Source organism: Ciconia boyciana, chromosome 5, assembly GCF_034638445.1.
Source record: "Ciconia boyciana chromosome 5, ASM3463844v1, whole genome shotgun sequence".
NCBI lineage: Eukaryota > Metazoa > Chordata > Aves > Ciconiiformes > Ciconiidae > Ciconia > Ciconia boyciana.
This window is the reverse complement of record NC_132938.1, coordinates 47278520-47305185: the sequence shown is the minus strand read 5'-3', so window position 1 is coordinate 47305185 and position 26666 is coordinate 47278520. Positions and strand designations below refer to the sequence as shown.

At 38.0% G+C, this 26666-nt stretch overlaps 1 protein-coding gene across 5 annotated transcripts in view; it reads left to right on the top strand.

The window, feature by feature from the left end:
* The window catches only part of FNIP2 (folliculin interacting protein 2), a 52855-nt gene that overhangs the window by 21466 nt on the left and 4723 nt on the right, over positions 1–26666 (top strand). For 3 of the 5 annotated variants that reach the window (XM_072861695.1, XM_072861694.1, XM_072861698.1), the window contains exons 2-17: positions 1733–1859; positions 5311–5445; positions 6550–6650; positions 6733–6804; positions 7481–7581; positions 7718–7807; positions 8957–9028; positions 9639–9768; positions 13168–13369; positions 13943–14031; positions 14881–15027; positions 15154–15323; positions 18708–20025; positions 20833–20989; positions 22170–22370; positions 26189–26304. In XM_072861695.1, coding sequence (XP_072717796.1) covers positions 1733–1859; positions 5311–5445; positions 6550–6650; positions 6733–6804; positions 7481–7581; positions 7718–7807; positions 8957–9028; positions 9639–9768; positions 13168–13369; positions 13943–14031; positions 14881–15027; positions 15154–15323; positions 18708–20025; positions 20833–20989; positions 22170–22370; positions 26189–26304 — 3228 coding nt within the window. The remainder of the gene's footprint in view (positions 1–1732; positions 1860–5310; positions 5446–6549; positions 6651–6732; positions 6805–7480; positions 7582–7717; positions 7808–8956; positions 9029–9638; positions 9769–13167; positions 13370–13942; positions 14032–14880; positions 15028–15153; positions 15324–18707; positions 20026–20832; positions 20990–22169; positions 22371–26188; positions 26305–26666) is intronic. The other 2 variants (XM_072861699.1, XM_072861697.1) reach the window with 1 other exon arrangement.

Here is a 26666-nt window from a genome sequence, read left to right as displayed (position 1 = left end):
GCCTGGCACTCCTAGCATTTTGGAGGCAACGTGTTGCAAATACATTGACAAGTTTCCTCACTGGTGATGGCAAAACAGCCTTTAGCATTGCTCCATGATCTGGCTTTGATGTGTACTGGACCCTTATATATTATGTACATAGAGTATACTTGTATCAGAGTACCTTACAGTGGAGATAGGTATCTGGCTTATTCTGTCCCCAGGTATTTAAAAATAGAATAAAACCTTCCAGATTGGTGAGGTCTTTCAGCTTTGCAAAAGTACCTACTTAGGCTTATTTTTCTTTCTAGCTCCATAGAAAGGGGAGTTGATCTCTGAAATGCAAGATGAAGCACAAAGAAGGAATTAAGCTGGCTTTACTTATAATGATTTTAAATTTGCAAGTCTCTTGAGTGCGCTCCTAAAGCAGTTGCCCATGGTTACCTTACTGACTCTAGAAGGAGCTGATGGTGTTTACCTCACTTATTGATTTATGGCTGTTAACAGAGCATGGAATAAAACAAATAGCTTCAGAAATTCTTGTCTTTCAGCAGTATAAAGTTTTGGTGCTCTTCCCTCAATTCTCTACCTTTCTTCTCTGTAGGGCGTAGTCGGGAAAATTCCTAAATGAAACATCCTTTTGGGTGGGAGATCAGTGTGGCCTTGACTGAAGTCTGTTATGCAATTTGTTAAACGAACATCTATTAATAACAGTTGTACTCTTACCCCCTAGATGCAGTCCATCCAGGTTAGGGATGAGGCAATATGACTCGGCACCAGCACTGTGTGGCACTGCTTTATGCAGTAGTAGGTTTTTTCCATTAATCCCAGCTTGTCAGCTACATAAAAAGCATTTTCTGTAGCTGAGCCTGAGGCCAAGCAAACCTCCATGCCCTGATGTGTAGACAGACTTCTTTTGGAATTAGCAAATAAAGTCTCTTGCCATTGCAGCCATGATCAGTTGTGCTCCTCAGCCTCCTGCGGTAGCACAAGGAGGCAAGTCGTGTGCCATGGTGTATCTCTGAGGAATGGGCAGATTCTGGCTTGAGAGAGTTGTTTTGCTTCTCAAAACAATTGAATCTCAGTGGTATCTTGGTTTCATCTACTAAATGAGTTTCATCATAGTCGGAGATCAAGTCTTGGTAATCTATGATTGCTCTGTAAAGCCTGAAACATCTCAGAAAAGAAAGGGGAAAAATAATGGAACAACATAAATCTTGTCTTTCAGTTAGAAGAATTCACTTTGGAAAAATCATAACTTATATTGACAGAAATAGGTCAAAAGGAATTGGGTTTGTGGTGTTTAGAGGAGAGAAGGATGAGGGAGGGTGTAAGCCTTGAGCGTGTGAAAGGCTGTAGTAAAGAGGATGGTAATCTGTGTTCTTTATTGTCACTGAGAGAATTGCACAAAGTAGTACACCTACATTGCAATAAGGATGATCCAGACTGTATAAAGAGAAGGGAGTAAATTTAAGAGTAGTTAAGCCCTGGAGCAGATTGCTGAGACAAAGTTTTGTGTTCCCTCTCTGGAAAATTTTGAAGAAAGGTTGGACGAAAACTGTGCTTGCCTGTGTATCACTGACACTGGGCTTAGATGCACCTTTGAGTTCCTTTTGGGTTGGAGTTCTATGATTACAGCCTGATTCTTGTAAATGCTGAGTAAAAAATGTATTTGCTGAATACCTGTTTCTTCACTTAAATAAGCCTGCAAAGTAAGCACACTGTTTTAACATCTTGTGTTTATAATTTGCAGCTGGTCCTCTTCAGAGTTTGACTTGAATGAAATCCGCCTGATAGTTTACCAAGACTGCGAGAGGAGAGGCAGACAGGTCTTATTTGATTCCAAAGCAGTCCGCAAAATTGATGAAGCTGTGATTCAGGTATGAAATGCTAATTTTGCCTTTGTCCTACTGCTCTTTTGTTTGCCTTCCCCAAAGTGGGAATTTTAATATGACAATGTCAAGTTGACAATGTCAACTTCTTAATCTTACTTGTGATCTTTCACTTGATCTCAATTCTGTGATAGCTGCAACAAGAGTGTGTTAAATTCCAAAAAGCCTATGAACACATATCTGATATTTGGTATTTATAATATAAATATGGTATTGAAATTTAACAACTTAGGCCTGATTTGCTTTCAAGCAAAGCAATGTATACCCCTTTAAATTGAGTATTTCCTTAGCCTTTTTTAATGTCGACTGGGATTGCTTTTTGTTGTTAGCCCTGGTTGTGCAGTCCCATTGTTCCAGTGATGTCTAGCATGTCTCTAAAATGTGCTTGTCTTCCTTTGGTGTTTGGATTAGTAAAGTTGTTGGCTTTACGTGAATTAAAACAACTCCACTTGGGCTAACCATGCTGTAATGTGTAAGACTGACACATGGCAATATACGGCCACGTAAGTTTTCGTGACACACATAGAAGCTAGAGTAGATGCTGTCAAGATGCAAATTCTTTGTGCTGCTCTCCAGGCACACAAATTGTGGAGTAATGCTTCCAGCAAACTTAGGTGATTTTAAGACAAAACAATAGTATTTTCTGTTTTGTGGTCATTTGAGGTTTTGGTTTTCTTTTTCCCTACTAGCTCTGCGTTTCTCTTCTACACTGAATTATTTCAATTTTTTGTTTGTTTTGAAGCCTTTGTTACAACCAGCAGCTTCGGCCTGTCAGACTAGCATGGTTTATTGTAGAATCACTAGCTACATACAAGTAGTTGTGACTTGTAGAAATTACTTATGACGATGCTTAAAAAACAGCAATCTCTGTTTCAGTCACACTGCAAATATGCCATTGTGCCAAATCAGTAAGAATGAGCATCATCAGCTGATGGCTGATCATCTACTTAAGAGGGTAAATGGGTCAGACTGGTCTGTTAATCTTGCTCCCCCTCTCCTCCCTACCCCCCCCCCCAATCAAGGTCATTACTTTGTATCTTAAAGTTGGCTTAAAACACACAGCATGTGAGGAAGAAATATATTTCTGACTTCATTTAAATACTCAAATTATTCCGCTTGCTGGAATACTTTAAAAGTTAACTACAAAATGTCTTATCAGAACTCTATGCAACACTGACGTAACACAGATTGTAACCTCCCTCTTAACACACAATACAGGCTATAATCTGTTTTCTAGTCAGACACTAATCTAAGTACTCTTTTAAAACAGAATAGCATGCAAACACATAGATGTTAAAAGGGATCTTGAATGTTTGGTCTTTTTTTTTTGTATGTTACCAAACAGTGAGCCTAAAACTTGATTCGTTTAAAGTTAAGACAAAATTACTCTCAAGCTCAGTCCTGTTTAAACTAAAGTCAAGAAAGTGTGTGAGTGTATACTGTGCATTTGTCCATTTTCCTGAAATGCAGTAAAGCTTATTCACATTGAATATTCGGGTACATTATTTGTCTTTTAAAGTATGCAGTAAACTTACCTGGAGGAACTAGCAGGTCTGTATTCCATTTAATCATATGTTTGTTTAATACACTGCATTTCTTTTCAGTGTTCTTAATCTAATCTCTAAGTCTTTCTGCAGATGGTGTATATCAGACCACTTTTATTAGGCATTTCTTGTCAATAGCTCATTAAACACGTGACTACTGACACTGGTGCATTTCTAAACCCCTAATGACAGTCACATTGGGATTAGATAAGCAATAGCACATGAATACTACACCAGGAAAAACTGCACAAAAGGAGTGCAAATATAGGATAAAATATAGAAGTCCAGGATTTTACTTTTTTTAACATCCTAGTAGGTTTATTTTTAAATCAGTAAAGGAGCTGTACTATCACTGTAGTTTAAACTCAACTTTAAAAAAAAATGACAGATCATCTACTCCACTTTTCTTGGCTTGCTCTTCCTCGTTTTCTTCTGCATCTTTCTTTTTGCCCATTTCATCATCTTGTCATCGTGACTTGACTATTCTAAAACTTACTACAGTTACTGCACTGTAGTATTCCAAGTGTTCATCTTAAAAATCAGTCCTGTGGAATATTGGATTCTACTTTTATTTCCATTTAATTTCCTGTTATTGTTCCTTTCTCGTCTTGCTGAGCCCAAAATATGCGATGTAAATTTGGCTATGGCTGCTTTTCACTAGCATCTAGGTTATTACTATTTCTTTTTGCCTGCTTGCTTGTTTTTTCTGTAAACTATCTACATGTACCTTGTTGGCATTTAAAAAAAATTTGGTTGATCTCTGCCAATGCACATTCCCAATGAGGTAAACCATGCTGGTATAAAATGAGACTTATAAAAATACACTTCATTCCAATGTGCACCAAATGACTGAATGTTTACATTAATACACATAAATATATGTTCATTAAAGGATTTTGAATTTCTTAAATATTTAAGAAGTTTACAAGTGTGAGAAACTTTCTAAGATTTTCTAAGCAGTTTTCATTGCTGCAAGATTACAGTTTTGCTCCCTTCATATAAATAATTTCAAGTGCATGCGAGAAGTGTGTTTGAAATAATGTGGCCCTTTTAACTGACATCTAATGGACATTCAAATTGGGGAAAAAAAAAAAAGAAAAGCAGCCATTAAAGAAAACAAGAAACTCATTGGTTTTTGTTCAAGAAAACTGTATTGAGCAAATCCCAATGAATTAAATGGAGTTTGTCTTACAAAGCTTGTACAAATAGCAGTAATGTAATTGTTATCTTTCTGAGACTTCCTTTACACCTTTCTGATGAGTTCTAAGATGTTGTTAAAACATAGTGACTTGAGAGTAAACTTTGAATTAAACAGTCATCTGCATTTAAGCATTCATTTGCTTGCCTTTTTTTTTTATACACACAACTCTTACAGATTTAACAAATAGATTTTTATAACCTCGTGATTCTACCAAATTATGCATTATTCACCCCTTGTTTTTGCTGGCTGTTCTTCTGTTTAAGAAATCTGTTAATCAGTTGGGGAGCAAAAGTTATATGCAATTTGAGTGATTAATTGTGCAAATGATTACAGAAATTGGTTTGTAAGCAATCCATAAGCTGAGATTTTGTTTACATAAACTTTGGCAAATGTTACACAGAGCAATTCATAAGTCAGGAATGATCTTCCAGTGGAAGTTTGATTACTCTGTGTGTGATACTATGAAAACTTGTCTGACAATATAAATGTGAGAGTAGTTCTGCACTTTCTCTGATGCTGGCCTTTTAAAAAAATCTTTTAAAACTGATACATGTTTCTTGAACCAAATAAGAGTATCTTTTATTTCTGTTGCTTACCTGTAGTTTTAAGAAAAATCTTGCTGTGATATGTTTACAGATGGGAGTTATCATGTTTGCTTTAATTGTTTTCATCATATTGCTCTGTTTTGACACAGAAAATGGCAGAGGACGCTTCTGTAAAGACTTCTGCCAAGAACTGCCAAGTAAGCAATGGAAACAACAATATTTCTTCCCAAAGTCCCTCAATAAGCTGCATGCAAAATATCAAAGAACAGATACCGAAGTATCAGGTAATGTTCATTACTTTTCTTGCTTGTATTTATCCATTTTGCTGAAGAATTATGTATATAAAAGCCTTAACTTACATGCATTGAATGAATAGTTATACTTTAGTATATTACAAGTTAATCTGAACCTTGAGATATCTACCCTATCTTTAAAGTGTTGTAGGGTAAGAAGGTGTGGGCACATCTTAATCTTTTTGGTCTATCTTGATCTTGTCTTTGAAAGAGTGACAAAAGATATTCAATAGCATTATTATTTGTGAAGGGCATAAAAAGCACTATACCATTCTCTGTTCTTTTTTTGAAAGATGTCTACTTATGCTTCAGGTCAGTTCTGAAGAAGCTGTTGAACATGGTATATTAGGAGTCCCTTTAGTCCGTCTTACTATAACATGAAATTTTTAAAATAACTATTTTTTAGGTACTCTGCCTGTTTCTCAGTAAAAGCATGAACTTTTCATCTAGAAAAATGTAATTTGAAGCATGTATAGATTAAGGTAGAAAAAATTTATATTTAACTAGGAGGTAAGTGATTTCCTTCAGAATTAACAAACTTCTCCATTTTTGCTATCAATGATCAGTCTTTGAAACAAAATAAGAAATCAGTCTGATTATACTTAGAAACACAGTTTTCACAAATTATTTTCCAATCAAAAATGTTTCCACAAAGCTTTCTATAAGGGCAGGGAAGGAGAATTTACTCATTTGAATAAGGAAGACAGTTTAATGCTTGGGAATCTGGACCACAGAATCTAAGTCCTGTGAACACCTGCAGGTTTCATCAAACACTCTGTTATATGGGAATGTTGCTAGACACAGCTATTTCTTTGGAAATGCAGTAGATCTTTTTTCCTCTCTCTTGCCTTTGGAGGTCCCCCTGGAACAAGGGTAACAATGCCCATCTAGTGAGCAAAACAGAGTATGTCTTCCAGCTGTACTTTCTTGTACTTGCACTCGTGTGTTAGAACCACACAGGATCTTAGTCTGCATGGAAAAGCAGAACTTATTAGTATTCTCCATTCAAAATGTAGCACTATGGCACTACATTAAATTGAAATAGTATGCCAAGTTATTATTGACTTTGCTCTTCCCATCTCCTTGTCTGTGTAGTACACCAGACCAGCCTCTGATGTCAACATGCTGGGAGAAATGATGTTTGGCTCAGTGGCAATGAGTTACAAAGGCTCCACCTTGAAAATTCATTATATACGGTGAGTGTCCTTTTCTGTGATGCACTCTCTTGTCAGGCACTTGAAATTGATGACTCACTGAAATGACTGTTTATCCTTTCAGTTCTCCCCCACAGCTGATGATAAGTAAAGTCTTCTCAGCCAGGGTAGGAAGCTTCAGTGGAAGCAACAATAAGTAAGAACATTTTTTTATTTTTATTTTTTTCTTCCCCATCCAATGCAGTTGTCTTTCCTTTTCTCGTTTTGTAGTCCTTCTGTCACTGCTTCTAAATTTCACTTAGCCAAAGTGGAAAAGTCTAGTAGAAAATCAGAAATGCTGGCTGTGGAGAAGGATTCTCATCATAGATTCCAGCCAGGCCACCCAAGTTTAAAAAATAAAATCTCTCCGAGTTTCTGGTTCTTAATTTGTCCAGGGCATGCAATAAACTTTGGAGGTTAGGTGCTTTGGACAATCAAAGCCTCTATCTCTTCCTGCTGCCAGAAGGGTGAAGAAAGGGTATATGTTGAGAAAGCTTTCTGTCCCTGTACTCTGCTTCTGTTTCCTTCAACAATGACAGAAGATATACTGTTTCTCATCTGTTGCCTCTTTCCTTGTCCCAAAAATGGGCAAATGTGAATAAACTGAATCCCAAATGTGATGTACAGGGACTTACAATAATTAAAAGAGGGAGCCTATACAGAAAATAAATGCCTATTTCCTTACAGTTTCAGAAAACCTACTGGTCCTTGAGCTTGATTGTCAAATTAATCTTCAGCCTTCTTTTTTCCATAAAATGAGCCTAATTCTCAAGCTAATATTAATGCCTATTGATCACATTCTTAAGGAACACTGGCTTTTTCCCCTTTTTTAGCTTACAAGATAGCTTTGAATACATCAACCAGGATCCCAGCCTGGGAAAGCTGAGCTCGAATCAGAATGGTTTGGGAACCTGTCGCAGTGGAAGTAATTTAGGTAAATATTTCCAGGTTCTATGTCTTTCTGAAAACATGAGGCCATCTGTTTGTTCAGTTTGGTTTTTTTCTGGTGCATCACCTTCTTTCTTTTTTTTTTTGCGTTGTGTTTTCTCTACATTGCTTTTGTTTCCTAGGTGTGTTACAGCTGTGTAGCAGCAAACTGCTGCAGGGTGTGTCTGAAGGAGGTCCCCTCCGGCTCATCCGCAGTGCTTCTTTCTTTGCAGGTTTGTGTGGAATGCCAGCCACAGTGTGACCCATCCATATGCACACACAAATCCAGCTCTTTCTGAATCCTTGCAGGACATGCATAATTACTCTCTAGAAACAGAAAGGGCTAAAATAGTGGCAACAGATGTATCTGGCTTATACGTAAAAATCTTCCTTCCAAAAAAATAGCTAAGTTAATTGCTTTTCATATTTCTTTTCTAATTCCTGTGTTTAATTTTAAAGGTATTTTTATGCAGTGTTTTTAATAATAAATGAGCCCTTATGTTTCTTAGAGAACTTATGTTTCCTGGCTTATAGCTGGTTTCTTGCTAATGTGCAGGTGTCTTGCTGGTGTACAGCTTTCTTCTCTTACCTCTTGCTACTTTTTTTTAATTTGATGGCAGACATTCAAAATTAATTATTGAGCTAAGTCTGGGAGGCTTTAAGGTTTTTTTCTTTAACAATATAAATTTCTTTAATTTTCAAAACTTTAAACTACATAAAGTCTCCTTTTACAGGCATACTGATGACCCATGCAGGTGGGTAGATCTTAGGCCTAATTAGTTCTGTTAATTGCAAAAATGTGAACTGGAATACCAATGCAGTTTCTTCACAGCCTTTGCAAATCTTGCATGCTCTGCAATTTGAGTGACTCTGCACTACTAACACTTCAATGTAATACAACATAGGCTGAATGATTCTTACTGTGAGGCTTTGTGGATAGTAAATCTCTGCTTGGGGAGTGAATCAGAAGCTTAATGGACTTCGTATTTAACTATTTCATTATGATGTTAACCTGTGTAAAATGACAATCTTGCACACACAAAAAAATGTAAAGAGTGACAGATGGGGGTACCACCAGCCCTCATTTTCAAAGCATATCTGATTTCTGATAATGTAGACTGTATTCACATTCTTAAGCTAAGAAGCTAAGACATGTCTTCAGACTGGGGCAAATAACCAACTTCCTCTAGTAACATGATACTCAGTATGGGAGTACTGTTTTCTGCCACCTCTGCTCACACCATACTGCTTATTTGGAGTAACAGTACAGGATGTAACTTTGCTGGTTTATGACCTTTAAACTTAAACATTTTTTTTAAATGCTGACAAATAGTATCATGAGTTATGTAATATTTTCTATTGATCTGATCTGTTTGTTTTAGCACACAGCACGCCTGTTGATATGCCTAGCAGAGGACAGAATGAGGACAGAGACAGCGGCATTGCTCGGTCAGGTATCTGCTGTCTGTCTTGTTTGCCTGCTTTTGTAATTATGTTACAATTCTTTGGTGCAGTGATTCACCTGAAATATAGGCACCTTATGACCCATAAATCCAAAATTTTTTGGATCTGCTAAGCAGTTTTCCTTCTGCTTTTGCCCCAAGCCTTAATGCAAGAATATTTGTAATGATATTCTTTGTTTACAGCCATCACTTTCTGGGTTCTTAACCAATTTATAATTTGGAGAAAGAACTGATTGGAGCCTTTACTAAAGCAAGGGAAGAGAAGATGTTTTTGCACTAAATAGGAAAATGAAGCCAGGAGATCTCTCTATTGTAATGGGAGGGCAACACCTCTTAGGACAGAATGGTTTTAATGAGAATAAGAAGACCGTTAGTATGTTCTAGTAGGGAAGATCTCTGACTTTATAAGAAAAGAATGTCCTCAGGCAGCAAGATTTATTTTAAATAATTGTCTCTCCTGTCGCAAGTGACTTATGTGAAAAAGATCAGCAAGTAAGAACAACATTTGTGGGAATTTGTTCCAAGTTAGAGTATGAAGAAAAATATTTAACCAGCACTCTTTGTAATTCAGTGTATGTGGGGTTTCTTGCTTTCTTGATAGCATCTCTGAGCAGTCTTCTGGTCACTCCTTTTCCATCTCCAAGCTCTTCATCATCATCTTCTAGCAGCTACCAACGTCGCTGGCTCCGAAGTCAGACAACGAGTTTAGAGAATGGAATTATTCCAAGGTGGTGAGTGCAACACCTTTCTTCTTACAACAGCTGTTCAGCAGTAATTTAAGCTAAATAGAGCTTAAGCCTCTTTTCTTTAAAAGGACAAATCCTGTTATTAAATGCTCTCAATTCAGTCTAACTTCTGTGCATGTTACATAAGATTGCCAATATGAAGAAAGATCAAGTTTTGTCTGAATATGAACTGCAAGGCCCGATTTGAGATATACTTATTTTTATTGAATGTATAAGCTGTGTCTGAGGCCACATTCTGAAAAGCAAATTAAGCTGTTTCTGAAGGAGCAGAGCATCCTGTTGAGATGAAAGGGTCTAACAGCACTGCTGCCATAATTACATTATACTATGATGAAGTCTGACTAGTGAGCAGTTACTGAAATTTTGGAGTAATAGCCCATGATGACTCTCTTGGCTGGTACAGGATATTCCTGATGTGACTTCTGCCAAAACAGGAAGAAAGGAGAAAAAAAAAAAGCTGTGATCAAAAAGCTTGGCTTCTGTTTTGGAATTTTATTAGCTTTGGTAGCTCAGTGGCATAACAAAGCATGGAATGCAGCAGACCTTTCATAGCTAATAAGCAAATTCTTCTCTTGTCAGTTGCAAAATAGCAAATGGTTCTTGATTATCTGCTCTTATGTACTCATCCACCTGCACCCAGACACAGCAGGTTGTTAGTGGAGAGCTACAAGAAATTCCTACTGTTTGGCCTCTCTCCCTCTTCACTGTTTTCAGTTAAGGGAAGCTTAAAAGCTGCCAGTTAAAATATGTGGTCAGTGAAAAAACAAAACCAAAACCTTTTTGAAAAGACTTCTTCACTAGTGTCAACACTTGAAGCTTTTTCTTGGATATTCTTACTGAGTCAGTTTTAACATAAAGAATTATGCAGTGGTGCTAATGTAGCAGTCATGCTTTCTAAATCATACTTGCGGTTGAGGATAAGCTAGTAAACATTTTGCTTTCAGTAAATTGAAGTAGTTTTTAGTCTAGTTTCCTAAAGAAATAAGGCTGAGAGCAGTGCATGCATAAAGTTAAAACATTTATGGTAAATAAGATAACTTCAGCCCAGTTTAAGAAAAGCCAAAGTTTCAAGAATAGAAATTTCCTCAGTGTTACAAAAGTAACAAATTGTTTAGAGGAAAGTAGCTTTTTTGGGCTGCTTGTTCACTGTAGGGCATAGGTTACGTTTCTCCTTCATTGGAGAATCTATGCGGGGGAAAGATATTGGAAACAGGACATTATTATTTCCACTATCTAGAACTACTCTTGAATTGGGGTTCTTTCTAAGCCAAAAAGCTTCTTGAGATACTTGTTTTCTGATTACTTGCTAGAGAAACAGTAGGCTTCTGGTTGAATATTTCAGTGACAGCAGTTTGCACTTCAGTTTGTACAGCCAAGATTCTACAGTCTCTATGACTGATGTTTTAGGCCAACAGCTCAAAGAAAATGAGATGTGTAGCTGGAACTCCATGTAGTCAATTGGCAGGCAAGCTAGATTAGCAGCTTTTGTTGAAAAGGCTTCTCTCACAGACCTAAATTCTTCAATTTCTGTTCCTGGGAAGCAGTACAAAAGCTTGTGATGTTTCTTAGATGCTGACTGACCATCCTTTCCCAGCTTTTTCGGGAATTTCTGTCCCTGCAAGTTCCTGAAGTTCAAATGAGGTTATGTTTTTGTCTTGAACTCTGGTTTCCCACAAGCTGTTTTTTTGCTGGGGTTTTGTTGTGTGTGTTTTTTCCTGTATTCCTGGGCTCATACTTCTATGATGAGAAACTTTTGTATAACTAACTTTGTCAAATCAAACTGTACACCACTTATTTTTAGAATGAACTTAGAATGCATGACTAGCATTGAGGCTTTCCTCTTGTTAATTGCTTCATAGTGGTCTATAAATGCTGCAGGCTCCATTTCAAGATAGTTCTGATATGAAAAACCTTCAAGCTTTTAATTACTACTCACTGATATTGCAGTCTTAACTTGCAAAGAAACTGCAAAACCAAGCTATTTCCATGTGAGCTGCTGCTCTGAATGTCTTCATTTGTGTTCTGATGGCTTTCTTGTCTGCTCTTACCCTTCTCCCCCTATAATTTCTCAATGGATTAAAAACCATTATTCAATTAAAGTTTCTTCCAAAGGACACTTTGACCATACTGTTTTACTCATTGGTGTACATACTTTGTAAAGATGTTTTTTCAGTGAAATTGATCAAGAAACTTTAAGCAAGAAAAAATAATAGTTCTGTAAATCCAGCAGCATCAATATCTAGCACTGGCAATGCAAGTATTTATGATGGAACAGGGTGAGGGGATTGCCACCCTTTTGTATAATCACAGAAAAACTTATGCTGGGCTGGGACTTGTCAATATAATCCAAATTAGTTGCCTGTGCAAAGGACTAGCTTGGAATTTAGATCAGGTTGTTGTGGCACTTGTCTAACTGAGTCTTGAAAATCTCCAAGGATGGGGATTCCACAGCCTCTCTGGACAGTGCCCTCCAGTGTATTGACCATTTTGCCCCCATTTGGAATCATCTGCAAACTCACTGAAGGTGTGTTTTGATCCACAGGCCAGGCTGATAATGAAGATATTGAGCAGTATTGATCCCAGTATCAACCCATGTGTAATATTGAAAAGTGGCATAACTGTTGAAAGAAATGTGGCAGAACTATCAAGTGAATAAATAGAACTTGGAGAAATAATAACGGTTGTAAAATAGTCTCTGTCTATTTTTTTTTTTGTAGAATACAAAGCATTTTAAACTGAAGTATATCCAGCTTTGAGCTAGGCATACATGTATTTGTAGGCGTTAAGTTTGTGTTTTCACAGTAATTACTAAGTGGTGACATTTTGTCTTCAGTTAAAATAGAAAATTTTATTTTGCATGGTTAAATGCCTTAAAACATCCATCTTAAGATGCCAGAACAGTATAGGTAGCATGTTTCCCAACTTTCCTCATGAGCAGCAGTACAGATTCAAGAGCATCATGAACATACTGCTGAGCACCGAGGTAGGAGCTTGAGTGCTGGATGCAGTTCACAGCTCTGAAATTACCTTTAACCTTTTTTGCTAATGATTTTGTGTTGTGTCTCCCTTCCCTTTTGTTAGTCTCCCTTAAAGATAAATCCAGAAGGAGGGATTTTGTAGTAGCTCTGTTTCAGAGGAAAGTGTTCACACCACTGTGGGAGCTGGTCTCTTTGGGGGTTGTCTTCCTCCTATCTGCGCAAACGTAGGTCTTACCCATCAAAATGTTGGGTATCCTCTGTTCAGAGACAGGTGACAGCAAAGTCTTATGTAGTCAGTCAAAGGAGGCCTAAGAATGAATTATCTTCTATTATATAGAGAGAGATGGATAGAAGATGAATTACCTCACAGTACATAGGTAACTGTCCCAACGAATCTGTCTTGCAGGTCCACTGAAGAAATGTTTAGTATGGCTGATGAAAGCTGCAGCTCAAATCCTGCAATGGTTCGGAGGAAAAAAATTGCAATCAGCATAATCTTTTCTCTGCCTGAAAAAGAAGAAGCACAGAGAAACTTCCAGGATTTCTTTTTCTCTCACTTTCCTCTTTTTGAATCTCACATGAACAAGCTGAAATATGCAATAGAAAAGGTACAGAATACTAGTTTGGCTTAGTGTGGAAAAATAAGTGTCAAACAAAATGAAGTATTCTAGAATCTGATAGATGAAGAGTGGGAGAAGGTGCGTGGTTTCAAGCTTCCCTCACTCCTTACGCATGTAGTCTTGAGCCTGAGCCCAGTGCAGGAATTCAGCATTTGCTGAAAAAGAGGTGCGGTTTCTTTTCTAGTCAGAATTGAGAGTTTTATGCTATGGGTGGTTTTTCTTTTTCTTTCCTTCTCACCATATTTCACTATGAGGTTTTCTTGACTCCATGGAGACTGTGGAAATGATGGTATTCTATCCTTTCATGCAGTCACTAAAAGAGAGACACAAAATGTTTGTTGCTGTCTTCCCCTTACTCTCTCAAAAATGTTCTCTCCCCTTGTCCAGTCTTAGGGATTGGTCCCTCATGAAGTGGAGGGAGGTTGGCAGCTATTGCTGGCCTGAGTGGCTGTATAGCACTGGGGCTAGATCTTAATTATTTTGACATGTTAATGAAGCTTAAAAAGATGAAGAATGTGAATCCTTTAAGAAGCTGTTTTGTGTCTTTAACTCTTAATCAAGGCCATGATCTCATGTAGAAAAATAGCAGAATCCAGCCAAAGAGTGCAGGTTTATATCAGCCGTGTCATGGATGCCCTGGGAGAATTCAGGTGAGTTGATGGAATTCTGAATTACAAGGAGAGCTCTCCTCTTACCCCTCTAAAGATATTTGTCACTTCCATTTATAAGCAATTGAATGCAGGGTCTTGTAATTTAGTCAGTCTTGAAGTTAGCGTGAATGAATTTGCTGTGTTGGGTATTGGGTAAATGCTTTTAGAAAACTTTAGCAAAACCAGCTCAGCCATTTTCAGAATGAGAGTAAAAGTAGTTCTGTTGCACTCACCTGTACCTGGGACTGTCAGTTAAAGTCTTGAAGATCTTATGAAGAGTTGGCTTCTGCTGATGCCTGTGCAGACGAATGCATTGATTGCTGTATTCAGGCAGATGAGTTGTCTACTCCTATCCATAGATGCTGACAAGCAAGTTGCTGTCAAAGGCTCTCTTTTTGGTACCTAAGAGAGGAAGGAGTGGCCTGAGGCCAAGAAAGGCAGCCCGGGAGATAGAGGCAAGGCTTTGGTGGGATGGAGTTTCTGTAATGTCTGGAATGTGGAATCGAATCACTGCCATGAATAGAATGGGTTCTATCCCCCCTCAAAATGATTTCTGAATTGTTTCTCTGAATAAAAATACACAGGGGAATGCAAGAAAGGGAAGACAAATATGTAAGTCATATGAAGACATTAAGTTACTGGTACACTGAATTAAACAGACTAGTGTTCTGGGACACTAGGAATTAGTGTGTCTGGAAAACTCTTCCAGTTTGTTTAGTCTCCTAGATCTTAGAAAAAAAAAAAAAAATAAAAATCAATGGACAATAGAAGAGGAAAGGTGCTACTTGTATTTGCAAGATTGAAATGTGCATGTTAACACTTACTTTTGGGGAATTTTTCTTTGAGCAGAGTTACCATCTGGAACCTATATTCTGTTCCAAGGATTGCAGAACCTGTGTGGCTTAATATGATGTCCAGTACCCTGGAAAAGAATCAGCTATGCCAGCGTTTTCTTAAAGAATTTACGTTTCTGATAGAACAGATCAACAAAAACCAGTAAGCTTCACCCACCCCCTTTTTCTTAAAAAAAGCTTGTGTGCTTCCCAGTACATGTGGATATGTTAAAGCACTTAATGGGATGTTCTTTTGCTGGTGTTACTCTGGTCATATTCTTTTTCCTAGGTTCTTTGCTGCTTTGTTAACCGCGGTGCTGACCTATCATCTGGCTTGGGTCCCAACAGTAATGCCAGTTGACCATCCTCCCATAAAGGCCTTCTCCGAGAAGCGCACATCACAGTCTGTGAACATGCTGTCAAAATCCCATCCATATAACCCTCTCTGGGCACAGCTTGGTCAGTAGGAAATGGAAAGCTTCAGACTTCTCTATAACTAGCACCTTCCTGCATCCACTCCTCTTATCTAAGAGCTACTTGTGATCCAGATCACATTTTCTGATTTGCCTTGCTGTAAGCTGGGCAGAACTACCAACAGATGTCTTATGCCTGGTTAACCAGGCACATTTGGGGGCCTGTTTGCATAGCCTGAGTGCTCTGCTTTTTTCGTTGGTCCCTTGTTGTCATCCTCTGTTACACTGCCTGGTTAAGTAACTTGGTATAGAAGTATTAAGATGGTGCAAGTGCTGTGAATGATCTGAGCAGTTTGGGAAGAACAAGAAGGAACAGACTGGATTGAAGGGAGTTCTCTGGGCCTTGGAGGCTCTTTGTAGTTAAAACTGCCCTGGCTACCTCCTTTTATCTCTTTTTCACAGAGCTAGGACGGACACCAAGACAGCAGAGTAGAAGTCTGGCAACTGGCAGTACCTCCATTCATTCACAGTTACGTGAGTGGGCTTGGGCCAAGATTTTCTATCTATGCCCAGCTCCTCAGGCTGTTCTCTGACAAATATTTTATAGTTTATAAGTTATCTTGATACAGGGGATTAAATAACTGCTGTCAAATGAGTAGGTGAGTGAGAGCTGAGAGAATAATGCTGCCAGTGGTAAATCCTTGAAAATTCCTCCTCTTCTTGGCAGCAGCTGTGAGTCTGACATCAGATCAGCCTTAACTTTAACTGATATACTATATTGCTACGTAAAATAACACACATGAACACTAAAGCAATAATGTGACTTTTACACTCTGCTACTGGTTGTGTTTCTTGCTCATTGTCTCAGTTATGTTTGTTATTCTCGCAATCTTTATGAAACTAAGAATTGCTACCTTGGCCATGTAGTTGTAGTAGAAGTGGTTCCTGTTTTAGGATGTCTTTAAAATGTTATGCAGAGGAGTAATGGATTAGACTTAGAGGGGAAAATAGAAGCTTGCTCAGGGTGTCGAGGATGGAGCCAGGCCTGGGGTTACAAAAACCAGCTGCACTGGAGGCATAAGATCAGCAGTAGCTCTTGTGGTCACTCCCAGGAGCCACCACTGGTGACTAGTCAAGAATCTGTTTCTCTCCTTGCCTTCCCAGGCTGTATGTTGCTACCAGCATTGGCCTAGCCAAGTTCTCAGTGCCTGAACTCAAAATGCTTTCTGGTTTTGTCTTGTTCTTATAAAGCCCAAAAGCTGTTATCAGGTGGTTTCAGTACTGATAATAAAAGTAAGATGTTGCCCTCTGCTGGTCTCCTTCTTTAGAAAGAGCGGGGAAAAATAAAAAATCATGGGGCTTAGTGCTTTAAAATGGAAATGACTTTTTGTTAAGGAAAGGATTTTGACATACCTGTCTTTCCACCTTCAGACCTATGTTTTCATTATGTATTACATATCAATTACATACTGATACAACTGTAAGTGCTACTGTCAGGAAGACATAATACTGTCTCTTAAACAACAGCTTCAATCTAACAGTTTTAACAGTAGGCATTAGTATGTTTGACTTTTTGTACTGTCTTATTAGTAATGGTTTTATATAGAAGTCAATTGTGCAAATGAACATGAAGCCTGAATCTGATTTCCATAGCAACTGTGCTCGACTTGAAAATAAAAAGGTATCTTCCCATTTCTTTTCCAAATTGTTAGTCTTTGTGGTCCACCAGGCATTGAGGTTAATTTCAGCTGGGTAGTCTGAAGCTCACTCTCCATTACTGAGGAATGAATTTGCTGGCATGTTAGGCTATGGGACTAGTTGCAAGGGTGTTCTTAACTGGGGGAAGACAGCACACTGATGCCACCAGACAGCAGCCTCTCCAGTGCATCGCTGGTATCATGGGAAATGGCAGATCTTGGCAGGGGAGACAGTAAGGGAGAGCAGTGGAATTACTGTCTCATTGATCCTTGTTTTGTATGGAGGCAGGAGCCTTATTCCTTTTATGTTCTGTATGGTGAAGAGGAGGCTGAGCATAAATGTTTGGGGTTTTTTGCTGTTTTAGTCTCCTCATGTTGAAACGAGAAGTCCTCTTGCCCTTGGTAGAAACCTTCCTGAAGCTCTGATTGTAGCTTTCATTTAGTGTTACTTCATGAGGTCTAGTACAAAATCCTGGTGGCAAACTCTGTCCAGAACTCTTGAGCAGCCCTGAGCAAGGACTTAGCACCTAAAACAATCTGGTAGATTAGCAGGTAGCTGGTAAAACCTCAAGCCAGAGAAGCCTGCTTTCAAGGTGAACACTTATGGTGGCTAAAGAAAATTGAGCTTTTGGTGGTTGTCTCCCATCTGCTGGTGATATCAGCTGCAGTTTGGTCAGGCAAAGGCAATTTAGTGAGTGTTCTCTAATGGGTGTCAGGCAAAGACAACTGGGTTAACTCAGCCTGGTAATAGACATCTCTTGAGTTAACCCATCTTTGTCTGACAGAGCATGTGAACATCCCATTATTGTCTGTCTATGTTTACTTCTCCCAGAACTTTGAGTAGGAACCCTTCAGCTGATAGAGGATTATAGGCAGCTGGAAGATAGTTACCACTCTCCCAAACAAATGTGTTGAAAGTAGGATATGCATGACCTTAGTTCTGTTAAAAAAGCAGGCTATATCGTCAGGATAAATGAGCTAGCAAATAGGCAGTTCCTGGGGGACTCAGATTATGTTGTAGTACCTACCTTTCATATTACAGTTGTATTAAGTAGTGAATAGATTTTCTAGTTCTCTGCCACCCCCTGCCAAAGATACATGCTCATGTTAGTGAGGTTGACTCCAAGTACATAGAGGTGCATGTGCCTTGCCCAATAAGGTAGTTACGTGCCTCTTTTTTCAGAACCTTATTTATTTATTAATATTGAATTCTTTTTTGGTTTCTTGATATCTTGGTCCTGAAAAATAAAATTTAGATTTTATCTGCATGATAATTCCAATGTTTAACAGGAAAAAGTGACTGCAATAAAACAGAGTAACTTTGATGTGAAAGAAAATGAGTAGAAAAACAGAAAATAGTATAGCTGGCTTGAGAGTTTAGCTGGATCTATATTCCTCTTCACCCCCTGTTGTGTCAATCCAAGTGAAAATATCTTGTAAGCATCATGTAAATAAAAACTTTAGTGGCTTTGAACAGAAAGAAACTGAGTAATAGCAGCTAATCCCTCACAAAACCACCAAAACCCTTCTGGACACAAGCCAGAAGTGCTAGGAGACTTATTTTGTTATTCTTTTAAACTTCTGTTTTAAACTTCTATGAACTTATTGTGAAAGAAATTAACTGTCTGATTTGTGTCTATAGTAAATGCTATTTCAAAATGTGTTGAATTTAAATGGTATAGCTTATATTACAACTAAACATAAGCATGTGAAATTTTTGTTTTCCTGTATAGGTGATCTCTATGGTGCCATAGGCTCTCCAGTTAGATTGACTCGAACTGTTATTGTTGGAAAACGCAAGGAGTTGGTGCAGCGCTTGCTGTATGTTCTAACTTACTTCATTCGGTGCTCTGAGCTGCAGGAAAATCAGCTGACATGGAGTGAGAAGGCTGGGGAAGGAGAGCAAGTGGTAAATGGGAGCAAGATCACAACTGTACTAGAAAAGGGAGAGGTAGAAGAGTCTGATTATGTGGTTGTCACTGTTAAAAATGAACCTGCTCTTGTGCCTCCAATCCTACCTCCAAAGAATGATGGAAGTAAGAACAACAGTATTGCAGAGTGGGTACATGACCCAGAAAGCACTCATGCTGTCCCAGCCTCTTCAAAAGAAAAGAGAGAAGCAATAGGAAAGGCCAGTCAAAACTCTGAAGCATCTGTTGACTGTCTAACTAGCAGTTTCCATAAAGGAGCGGCTGATGGTAGGAAAAGAACTGTCACTGATACAGACATTGTATCCTACCACTTTGAAGAGCCATCTAAATTGGAGGATTTAATGGATATAAAGAAGAACAAGAACCAGAATGAGAGAAAAGTGGAAAAGCAATTGTCTAGTAGGTCATCTGCCTTACCTTGTCCTGAAAGGTCTGGCCACAGGAGTTCACACTTAGAAAAGGTCACCTTTCAGATTGGAAGTTCTGCGTCACCAGAGTCAGACTTAGAAACTCATAGAAGAGAAATGGAAGACAATCTGAAGGCATTCAGGAAAAATCCAGAGGTGATAAATTGTGCCTCAAGTTCCACAAATCTGACTGTGGATGCTTCCCAGAATCAAAAAGAAAGTTGTGAAGCTGCCTTTATACCCTTCAGTAGACATACTGTTTGTTATGCGCAAATCCCACCTTGTGAGGGGAAGGAGAGTATACTTAACCAACATATGGAAAGTAAAGGAAGTGAAATTAATTTAGTGAACACAATATCTAGTGGACCACTTTTGCCCACAGATAACATAGAAACTGTAAAATTGCCAAGCCTGAAAGAAACTAGAACTTTATGCTGTGGCAATCTGGAGAACTATTCCCCTGACTGCGTAGAAGTAGGTTCTGCTGTCAAACAGGATTCCCCTAAAGTAGGTGCTAAAGATGTCCCCTGTGGGGATGCTGGAAGGAAAATCCCCTTCAGAGTTGAAGGGGACATTCCAAGGAACGAGAGTTCAGACAGTGCTCTTGGAGCCAGTGATGAAGAAGGTGACTGTTGTATCCCTGACGAAGTACATCACGATAATGTCAGCAAAAGACTTGAAGAGTTTGCAGAAGTGGAACTCCCTTTACCAAGGTAAAGAAGTTTAAATTAATTTAGAACTAAACGGAGTCAAAAGCTGTTGCTACTTCAGAGGTGTTCAGGGTTTCAAGTCTGAAATCCTCTGGGATCTTGACTAAGTTCCTTGCAAACAAATCCATAATAGACACTGTTGATGTGGTTAGGATTCTGGTAAACTGACTTGGTAAAAAGAAAACCAAGACTGAGCACGTTTAGGTATTGAAGTTTTCTGACAAAGGTGTTCTTCAAAAGTCTAATAAAAAGTGGTCAAACTTTTTTACGTAAACTGCCTGAAACGTTTGATGTAGACATGTAGACAGAACATCTGAGGACAAGCAAAACGTCAGCTTTGCTTAAACCGGTAACTGTTTAGATTTGACATATTTGACAAATCAAAGACATTTGAAATAAATAGGGGCATCCTATTTGAAAACTTTTGAGCTTTACAGCTGCAGATGGAGGTGCATTTGCTGATGCTTAAGGTAGGTAGCTAGAAAGAATTTGCTTCTTGGGTTGAGTTTGAGAACTCAAGTTTAGCACAACTGTTAGCTGCAGAACAGGGACCTCATACATACCACAAGCTCTAATACATTTAGATTTTCCTTTTCATAAATTTGAAGGAATCAATACATTGTTAAAGTTCAGCTTTTAAAATCCGTGTTTCAAAGAGCACCAGTAATTGGTTTACTGTATTTTGAGTACAACTGTTGATTAATATTTGCAGTAGAAGCAGGGGTGATAAACCAAACATAGCATTCATTTAAAATCTGAATGCAGCCTGTCAAGCAAGAATCTTACCTGCTTTGTATTTTTGTATTTCAGGTCAAATACAATCAGCAGTCAATGTGTGAAAAATTTTGGAAGATCACTTCTAGGTGGTTACTGTCATACGTATATACCTGATCTAGTGCTACATGGAATAAATAATGATGAAAAACTCAAGCAATGTCTACTAGCAGACCTACTTCATGCAATGCATGTGAGTTAAAGTACTGTTCTGAGTCATAGTAGGAGTTGTGGTATTACTGAGTCCTACAGAAGCAGGTCCTTTGAATAGGTCCTGTTTCCTTCTACTTCCCTGTTCTTAACAGCCACACCTGACATGTCTTCCTTCTTGAAAGATGTAAGCCTTTAATTCATTGTGTGCAAAGCCTGTTCACACAAGAATCATGTGTGCTTTCCTTTATACTCTCTTAAGTCCTCTCTTCAAAGATAAACACAAGGAAAATTGCAACTTCAAGTTACAAACAAGGAAAAAAACCCTCAAACTGCTTCTCTTCAGTCACAATAGCAGACAGAATTATCTATATTTCATAAAAATGATATGCAAGTTGAAACATCTTATTTTGCCACTTAGTGGCATGTGTTGGAAGGGAGATGAAGTCTTGTGGAGGTCTATATTATACTAGAGTGCAGCAGAAATGACCAACTACAGAAAGTAGTTGTGTGTAGGTAAGAACTTTGCCATGTTCTTGCTCTACTTTAGGTACTCCTAAATTATAAAATAAATTTATAACTAACCTTTCCCTAAAGTAACTGTGTGACCTTAGTATGCAATTTTAAATGTTTATCTAGTAATTGTCAAGAGCTTCTCTCTATAGCAATTAAGAATCATCCTGCTGGAATGAGTTCATGTAGTATCCGAAACAGTGATGCGTGTGTATGTAACTATTTTAAACAACATCAGGTTGGTCTAATACGATACTGTCTCTTCATACATACCCTGCCTTGGGTGTGCATAGTGAAATCCTTCACATATCTCTGAAACATTAAATATGCTTTCACCATCACTGGATCAGTGTAATTATTACTCTTTTCATTTTGGAAGAAAATTATCTTTTCAGGGAAGGTGGTGGAATACTTGAAGAAAACAATATTGGAGTAATGATTTTGAAGCACTAATTAAACAAAATTAAATGCCTTGATCAAATTGGCACTTAAGACTTAACTGACCCGATGTTGCTGAGTGTAAACTCTGTCACTGAAGTTGGTATTCCTTGTCATTTTTGAGATGCCTTCAGTTTCCTACTGGACAAAAACATTCATTGGATCACTTTCTTATTACCTGCATCAGTGTGAATAAAAGTGGAACCTCAAACTAAGTTGTGGAAATGTATATAAAAGTGTCACATAATGTTTGTATTTTGTATCTGTTGCAGCATCCAGTGCTAGATGAGCCCATAGCAGAAGCTGTCTGCATTATTGCAGACACAGATAAATGGAACGTACAAGTAGCTACAAGCCAGAGAAAGATGATGGACAATATGAAGTTAGGCAAGGATGTTTTGGTTTCGAGTCAAGTATCCAGTTTATTGCAGTCTATTTTACAGCTTTACAAACTCAACGTCCCAGCTGACTTTGTAAGTATTTCTTTACTGAAGACAGAAACTACTGAAAATTGCTTAGCTTAGATAGCAAATGCAGAGTTTTGTACGCTGCATTGCTATACCAGTGAACTAATGCCTGAAGTAATGCAGAGTTGGAACAACGTATTTAAAAGAATGCATGCTACAGTCCAGTAACAGATACTGTTTTATCTGTAACTTACATCTAATAGATCAGATTAAAGTTAACTACTCCAAAATACATATGCCAAAACTAAAGTTGTTTAGGCAGTTTTAGCATGGTCCTCATATGTTTATGATTAGGGCTCTGAAGTTTGGCTTTTATTTTTTTGTTTGTATAATTTCCACACTTCTGTACTCTATGTTGTTGAAATTTCTATCTACCTAAGCCTGTTTGTAGCATACAACTTTCTATTCTTGGGCTTTCTATCCAACCCCATGCAGTGCATGCCTCTCCTCTCTCCCCCCAGATAATTGTGCCTGTGTGTGTTTACTTGACCCTTCTGTTTCAAGCATATTTCAGCCAAACCTGTCAGCAAGTGCTGTCTCAGATAGCCTTGCCGATGTCTCCATAGGATTGCTGGGAGGAGGCTGAAACCTGAAAACACCTGGGGAGTGGGTGGGTTGCAGCAGGGGATGTTACTTTGTCATATTGTGTACTCCCTCTTCCACAGCATCGTTTCCTGTCCTCATTAGTAGTTGAGTTCATCAGAGCAAATCAGTAATGCTGGTTTTGCTGATTACAACAAAATTACCTACAAGTCTGACAGTGTTAATTATACAATTTTTAATGCATGATTGTAGATGAGGAAAGATGAGGTGTTTTTTTCAGTAGTCACCGCTTTTTCAATCAACAGAATTGATTTGTCCTTCAGCAGATAGGCTTGAGAAACTTTATAGGAAGTCTGTGTAATGACTGTGCTAGCAGATGGCAGAGGAAGATAGAGCTAAACACTAACAGCTGTAAATAGTATTAGTTGGCACTGTTTTGGATAAAATTAGTGGTATTGATTATGCTAAGTTCTTAAAGTCAAGTGCTAGGCAAAATATGTGGGTACATTGTCAGTGTTGTTTCTGGATTCTTCTGGGCATCAAAAAATATGTAACTTTGGTTAAAATTATATCCTAACACTTGCACAGTAACACCTTAAATTCTGGCATTTCTAAACTGAAGAGTTGATTCTGCAACTGAAGTGTTCTTTCCAATGTTGCCTTGGGGTTTGTGTATGCAATTTCTGTATGTTTTGTGTGATGTGGGGGTTTTGGCGGTGGAATGTTATTTGAGGGCTTTTTATTTCCCCTTTCTTACAAAAAGGAACAGTGAAGTGACAGTGCTAGTAGTTTGTAAATTTTCTATAATCCACATTAGAGACACTTTGATCCCTCTGTCGGTGTATTTTGCAGCTCTTTGCTAAAACAGAAACATGGGTGCATGGAAGTCAAGTGTTCCACTAAACTCTAGGGGGAGAAGTGTGACTTTTTTATTGTAGTGATTCTATTGATTTAAATTTTGACAAAAGCATTATGTACTAATAGTGATCAGAGATGAGCATAATGCAGTATGTTTGAAGTTTCCTTTATGACTTTACATTTCTTTACAGTTACTGTTCAGATGAATAAGCTTTTGGGGTGTTTTGTGGTACAACAAAAAACAAAACCCAACTTGAGACCGGATGAAAGGCAAACGGTGATATCTTTGTTGTGGCACTTCAGACTAGTAACCATACTGTAGAGAGCTTTGCAGTATGCCAGGGTGAGAGGGAAGTGGTGATCGCAACTGCTACGTGTCAGCAATATGTCAAAAGTTTTACCTGCACCTTTAAATTATTTTTAAGCTACTTTTCTAATTTTAGAAGTGACTTGACATTTATTTTTTTCTATTTAGTCAATGAGAAAAGCTGCAGAGGAAGCTAACATCAAAAAAAACCCCAAAACTTCTATACCTCACTTAACGTGGACATTTTGAACGAAATAGATTCATGTACTGAGCTTATGAGGAAAAATGTCTGTTGATTCTTTGCTGGCATTCAGGAGGAGCAGATAATCTTATGTAAAGAATCTCTCTTTTAGAATAATGTGGGATTCTTCCTTACTTGCTCCCTCACAACTTAAAAACAAAATAATAAAAATCCATAATCCTTTAGCGTGAGTACTGGAACTGAAATATGTTGAACCAATACTTCAAATCAGCTGTATGCTCCCCTGAACCACTGGGGAAGCACTCATAGGCTTTTTGCATTAGAGTTACCTGTAATGGAAAAGATAAGAATGTTTCCCTTTTGGCTAGAATCAGAAGTGTTATGATTATAATGACTTGAGTGAAAACTTGGTTGAAGCAAATAGATCAAACTACTCTCAAAAAGCTTTTGCCTTGCCTCCACTGGTGGCAGTTATCTTATTCTACTATTTATTAGACTATATTCTACTATTTATTAGACTATATTCTACTATTTATTAGACTATATTCTACTATTTATTAGACTATATTCTACTATTTATTACTATTTATATCTTATTCTACTATTCTTCTATTTTAAAATGCCTCTTCATCTTCCATGATTAAGACCTGATATAAGCTCAGAGAATCATTAAAAATCTTGCTCCAGTCCATCAGAAAACTACAGGCATGAGTCTTTTTTTCTGCTCATTATTTTTGAATTAGCAAAACTGGTTTCACAGCATCTCATTTCTAGTACTTACGGTTTTCATTCAACTTGAAAAGTACATTGGACGATGGCCTGAAGCTATTTGCTGCTACTGTTTCTAATTGCTGTCTACACCTGCTGGATGACTATACATTTGATAATGTGAGGTTCTGCATGCACTTCCTGCTTTCATCTCCTGCAGTTTGGAGACCTGAACTAATTTAACTTTTTTGAAGTGGTCATCCCTGTGGAAAGAAGGAATATATCAAATTGAACGTACCTTTTGTCCTAGAACAAAATACCTGATAAGACATCCTACCTACTCACCTTGTGAAGACATCCTGCCTAACTGACCTTGTCTTACCAAAAAACCCCTCTCCTTCTTTGAAGCTAAGGTTCATCTGCTCTCCTGCAGTTGTCATATGAGAAATTACCATGCATCACCATGACTGTATTTGAAAATAATATGCATTTCTAGCGTTCTACTGCTGAAAGAAAAGGGGAGTAATTAAATTGGTATTTCAAGTTGAACTATTACCTTTTGGGAAATAGCATCAAAAGTTTAAGCAATTTTAAACTAGAAGTACCTAGAACTAATAAAAACAAATGCCTAAAAAGGATTTGTAACCTAGCTTCTCCAGTAAAGTAGTGAGCAAAAGAGCTATTATGACAAATAAGGTAATGGTGTCTTCCACTTCTTGAGTCTTAGTTTCTTGAATGGGAAATCCCTAGAGCTAAAGAGTGCTAACTTTAGGAACTGTTGTCTAGACTGTCTTTCAGAAAAAATAGTACTGACTTATAACAAAGACATCTTGATCCTTCTGGTTTGATTCTTAGTCAGATGTCTTGAGTGTCTTTGAACCTGGTTAAAACTATTTAAGTCAGCACAAACACTGTGGCTGACTTCAGTGGGAAATGGATGTGCAATTTGTGCAATAAACTTGCTGCCCAAGAAAGCTGGAATGCCCCAATTCTTTGAGGGGGTTCCCCTTTGAGGGGGTAGTGTAACTTTTTAATGTTGCTAGCACAGCTGTAAAAAAACCAATTGCCTTTTCTGGATTTTGGAGTGGAGATGTAGTTTGAAAGATGTTCTAGCTAAGATGGAAGCTAAAATGATGTGCTTGCATTTCTGTAAAATTTGCGTGCGATTGCTAAAGCCATTCTGAGGTTTTTGGTCTATGTTTACAGTGCATAATGCATCTTGAGGATAGACTACAAGAGATGTATCTCAAAAGCAAAATGCTTTCAGAATATCTGCGAGGACATACAAGAGTGCATGTAAAAGAACTAGGAATTGTATTGGGGTGAGTATTGCAGATATCGGTCTTAACTAATGGCAAAACTTGGGGTAGTTATTTTCCTTTCAGTTTCTGAATGTTGACATCTTGTTCCCATGGGGACTTGCTTCTTACTTCATATTTAGCACTCTCCTCTTTTGTGTGCTTGATAAAGTGTAAAAATGGGTTCTACTGAGCCATCTGGAAATCAGGAGGAGACACAGTTCAGCAAGAACAAATCACTTGTCATTCTTAAATCTTCAGAATGAAGGAAGTTTGGATTTTGGTCATTATGAGGTTATCCATGCATTCATATGCACTCTTTCTGTCTTGATCCCCTTAATGAAAACTCCTTCCCAACAAATACTTGAGAATTTTTGGAAGGTTAG